We start from the raw sequence: 5,480 nt of genomic DNA, 5'->3' as shown, positions 1-5,480 counted from the left end.
ACTTCTCATGTAAATTTTAAGTTCACTAAGAAAGCATAGTTTATATATACTATATAATTTAACTACCGTATCACGCATGAATGTGCTATAACTATGATTTAACTATGCTAAAGCCTAAAAGTATGTCCAGTCTAATACAGAAGTAGACTATGATTTAAGAACTTTCACATTAAAGTTGGACGGATCATTGGCATCTCCATTCTCCAGTATGTGGTACTGCATTGTGCAATGGCAAAATGGTAACTGCATGAGTACTTATAAGGTTCTTGTATTTCACATAAGCTTGACAATCATCCATGTTACCCCAGAAAAACAAAAATAATATATCAACCAAAGCAAACCGTATTGTTAGATATTTAATTTACTGTCCAACAATAATTACCAAAAAATAGCCCAAGAAGGGAAGTTCATTTATTGGAAGTGATTCCATCTCAGCAACAAAGCCGGTGCTAATTGCCATTGATCTCTAAAAGTAATATGCATGTTGCCAACCAACTTTAATGGTAACTAAATTAATCAACAACCTCATACTATTAACTACAAGTAATATCATATATGAGCCATTCAAAGTACGTCAACTCTAAGCCAGCCAAACCATTATATATAGACGCAAATCTTGAGACTAGAGAATCTCAAGCCTTAATCTAGATACTTCCCTTTTCAACTTTCGTTGCCATAACTTGGTGAGTGGTGTGGCCTTGGTGCTTTCACAATGAGGAAGAGTTCCAAATTTCATAAGGCGCTTGTGTTGGGCTTCAGGGCGCCCCTGTTGCTTCTTGTATGCTTATGTTTTGCCAATTCTGCTGCTGTAACTACTAATGAAGCCTTTACAGGTTGGTGCTCTGAACCTATTTGTGTATAGCTTATTTTCTATTTTTTGTTGTACAAAATAAGTACCACGTAGCAGTAGCAACATTGCCTGAGTCACAACACTTCATTGAGACATTACAATTTACAACTAAATAAAACTATTACATGTATACGTTATAATATTCAATATTGTTTGTGCAGGAACTGAGGTGAACATTGATGGCAAGTTTTTACATACAAAGCCATTTCCAATAGAGGAAAAGACCCTGCCAATACCATTGTTTAAGCCTGTACCAACGTTGGTTCCAATTGTTAAACCTATACCAATGCCTCTTCCAAAGCCTCTACCTATCCCAGTTTTCCAAAAGCCTATACCAAAGTGGATTCCAGATATTAAGCCTGTACCAAACCCAATTCCAATTGTGAAGCCAATTCCAATTCCAGTGTTCCCAATCCCAGTATTTAAGAAGCCAATTCCAGATGTTAAGCCAATACCAAAGCCATCTCCCATAGTGGAGAAACCAAAGCCAAAGCCATGCCCGGTAGCCAAGAAACCTATTCCTATTCCAGTGATTAAGAAGCCTATACCTAAGTCAATTCCAATTGTTAAACCAATTCCAAAGCCATCACCAATAGTGAAAAAGCCACTACCTATTCCCGTAATTAAGCCTATACCAAAACCAACTCCACTTGTAAAGCCAGTTCCTATTCCAGTGTTCAAGCCCATTCCAAAGCCATTTCCAATAGTGAAAAAGCCTTTACCTATTCCGGTACTTAAGCCTGTGCCCACGCCAGTTCCAATTGTTAAGCCAATTCCTATTCCAATGTTCAAACCCATTCCCAAGCCAATTCCTATTCCAATGTTCAAGCCCATTCCAAAGCCATTTCCAGTCGTTAAAAAGCCTCTACCTATTCCAGTAATCAAGCCTGTGCCTATGCCAATTCCAATTTTTAAGCCAATTCCTATTCCAGTATTCAAACCCATCCCCAAGCCAATTCCAATTCCAGTGTTCAAGCCCATCCCAAAGTCAATTCCTATTCCATTGTTCAAACCTATCCCAAAGCCTCAACCTATTCCAGTAACAAAGCCTTTACCCTATCAAGTCCCCATTGTTAAGCCACCTATTCCAGTGTCCAAGCCCTTCCCAAAGCCAACACCAGTAGTTAAAAAGCCTCTACCTAATCCAGTAACAAAGCCTATACCAAAGCCAGTTCCCATTGTTAAGCCAATTCCTATTCCAGTGTTCAAGCCCATCCCCAAACAAATTCCAATAGTGAAAAAGCCTCTACCTTTTCCAGTAACTAAGCCTATACCCAAGTCAATTCCAATACCAGTATTCAAGCCTGTCCCAGCACCATTTCCAATAGTGAACAAGCCTCTACCTATTCCAGTAATTAAGACCATACCAAAGCCAATTCCTATCCCAGTGTTCAAGCCAGTCCCAAAGCCCCTTCCATTTCAGAAAAAACCTCTACCGATTCCAGCAATTAAGCCTGTAACCAAGCCAGTTCCAATGGTTAAACCAATTCCAATCCCAACATTCAAGCCTTTCCCAAAGCCATTTCCATTCACGAAAAAGCCTTTACCTATTCCAATGATGAAACCTATACCAAAGCCATTTCCAATGGTTAAAAAGCCCCCACCTATCCCAATTTCTAAACCTATTCCATAGCCATTTTCCATTTTTGTTATCAAGCCCTAAAACCAATTTCATTTGTTAAAGTCTTAAGCGTTTCTTCAAAAAAAACCTATTGTTCTCTGAATACCACTCCTTCCGAAATTCAAGAAATCACATTTACAACTTTTCTAATTCAAATGCCAATTCCAACATCATAAGAATCTTCGTTGCATATATTTTCTTATGCTTATGAAGTTATCTGCTCCAATCTGAAAAGAGATATGCACTTCAATCTTTACATGGCAACGCTTGTGACTCGAGATTAATGTCGTACAAGTTTTCATATATATCCTATTGTATTTATCTTGGATGTTGAATTGGAATGTAAAGCTTTTCTGCCTCTATGAAAACTGCTAAATGTAGCCGCCATTGTAACTCAATCATGATCTACTAATCAAGGATTGATGAGGATTCTTTGGTTTTGGTTTACCTAATAGTTGTTATATTAGTGTATATTAGTGTCTAGTTTTGTGTGATAACATTTTTTAATTGCTCATTACTGGATAAAGAAAGGAATCATATAATAAGCTAGAACACTGTGCTTACACAATGCATACCACAACCACAATATGATGTAATTGCCATAATTGACATTGTGGCCGCATCCGTTCAACTGAAACGCTAATAACAATACAAATATTTAAATTAAGCTACTTAACTGGATCTTTTCTATATAAATCATGAATCATACAGTGCCACGGAAAAAACTAGGGTGATACTCTGAATGGTGTGTCTTCACATAGATTTCAATCTTTATTCTTCATTAAATTTTATGTAGTTGTGACAATATGTACATGGAGATATGATCAAAGCCTCAAAGGGATTCTATAACAAGAAATTGGGTGGAGTCTATCATGTTGTTAGGGTTGTTCGAATGATATTTTTAAAAGGATGTTCATTCTATTTTCTTTCGATTAAATATGATGATGCATCAGGAAAGACTCATTTGGTGATGTCGAAAGTATAGAATTAATAAAAAGATGAATAAGAGAAATGAGAATAATTATCAAAAAAGAAATATTCAATAAGATGGAGAGACTAGAATCTTGGTGATGATTAAGATGAGTCAAAAGAAAGATGATCGAAAATATTAAGTGGAACAGACACTACAAGAATTGTGATTTTTAGTGACTAAAAATCTGTGATGAAAATTCAAGTTGTCACTAATAATATATCATCAGTGACTAAATTTTATTTTGTCACTAATGTTATTTACAATAATGAAAAAAAAGAAGTTGTCATTATAATTTTATTATTAGTGACTAAAAAATATTTGCCACTAATATCTACATATTTTATTTTCATAGTTAAAATTGTTACTAATGCACATTCCAATAGTCAACATTATTAAGGTATTTATGACAAAAAGAAAAGAATGAGTTTGTCATAAATATTATATTTTATTAGTCCATTTGTTTTCAATTACAATTGACAAATTATTCATCATTTAAAATTTAAAGCAAAAAATAGAGTTGAACCTATAACCTCTTACTATGAGAAGTAAACCGAACCACTAAACCACCTTTGTTTCTTGTAAATTAAGTGAGAATTAATTTATTTATTTACATTCTATTCATGTTATAAATTTGCATATTGTATTATTAACATTGCATTATTAGTATTTTATTATTTTTTTTTTAGTTATAAAATTTTATTTATTTTTTATTTATATCTCATTATTTATAAATAAATAAAAATAAATAAGATAATATAAATAATAACATATAAATAAGAAAACATAAATAACATCATATAAATAATAAAACAAATATAATGATCCAAATATAAATACTAAAATGTAATCAATGAAATATTAGTTATGTTGTAAATATAAATTTTAAAATTATTTAGTAGTCATGAATTCAACTATCTATCAACAAGTAGAATGCTCATAGTGTTAAGATTTGAGATAAGTAATTAAAAATACTTATTATATGCAAAAAAACATAAAATATTTAAATCTTTCAATTATATATTGGTTATCACATAATTTATTCAAACTTCATCAATTTCAATTTTCTCTATATTAATTAATTATTACTAACAATTGAATTTTTAAATTTTTGCTGTAAAATCGCTTTAAATTATTTATTATCTTTTAAATTATTTATTGGAGTTTTAAAACACATATATTAATTTTGTTACCTTAAAATATTATCAGAATAAAATATTATATTTTGATTGTACGGTATTTTTTTAATAGAATGTCATGAGGCCATTAACAATAAATTTTGGGTGGTTAACTTCCATGTATGAAAAAATAGACCACTAAAATATTGTTAGAGTAAAATCTTAACCATATTATTTTCTTCTATTTTTGCTTTACTAACCACGTTGTGGTGGATTTGAGGGTAGTTAAAATACTAACTACCTTTTAATATCAGCATATTATATTAAATTTTTCATCTATTATTTCTATTAAACTAAAATATAAATTAAAATTTTAAATTCAGTTGTATTATTTAAAGTAATTGACAAGAAACGAACTTATAACCTTTAGAATAGTAATTATTATAGCAAGCAACAAACATAATATATGACTAAAAAATACTAAAAGTAACTAATAATAAAGTTTGGTGACCAAAAATTAAAATAAATATATACAATACTAATAATCATCATCACTATTATTAGCTTCATTAATGTAATCACTTTCTTCATCTTTTGCTAAATCAATAATTTCATCATCACTTTCTTCTCCTTCTTCTTCGTGGTCAACAACTTCTGAAGGTACCACCGGTTTTCCATTAACTATGGATCGGGCTAAATCATTTCTATCCAAAGACAATCCTTGATCATTATCTAGAGCATTAGATGTAAAAGGGATCGAGCCAATATCATCATTTTCTTGACAAGCCTCAAGTGTAGCTTTCTCAAGCACATCATACAAATCTCGAGGCTTTGTTTTCACAACAACTAACCAATTAGGATCTTTGGTATCTTTAACGTAATATACTTATTGAGCTTGACTAGCCAAGACATATGGCTCAT

The 5,480-nt window shown here is 31.8% G+C and overlaps 1 protein-coding gene across 1 annotated transcript; it reads left to right on the top strand.

Moving 5' to 3' along the window:
- Positions 1–633: 633 nt before the first annotated feature.
- LOC114409515 (proline-rich extensin-like protein EPR1) lies at positions 634–2,918 on the top strand. Its single transcript, XM_028373005.1, has 2 exons — positions 634–833; positions 1,012–2,918. The coding sequence occupies exons 1-2, from the start codon at positions 713–715 to the stop codon at positions 2,481–2,483; spliced, it is 1,593 nt and encodes a 530-aa protein (XP_028228806.1). The 5' UTR covers positions 634–712; the 3' UTR covers positions 2,484–2,918.
- The last annotated feature ends 2,562 nt before the right edge of the window (positions 2,919–5,480 follow it).

This window comes from Glycine soja, chromosome 4, assembly GCF_004193775.1.
Source record: "Glycine soja cultivar W05 chromosome 4, ASM419377v2, whole genome shotgun sequence".
NCBI lineage: Eukaryota > Viridiplantae > Streptophyta > Magnoliopsida > Fabales > Fabaceae > Glycine > Glycine soja.
This window is presented reverse-complemented; position numbering and strand designations above follow the sequence as displayed.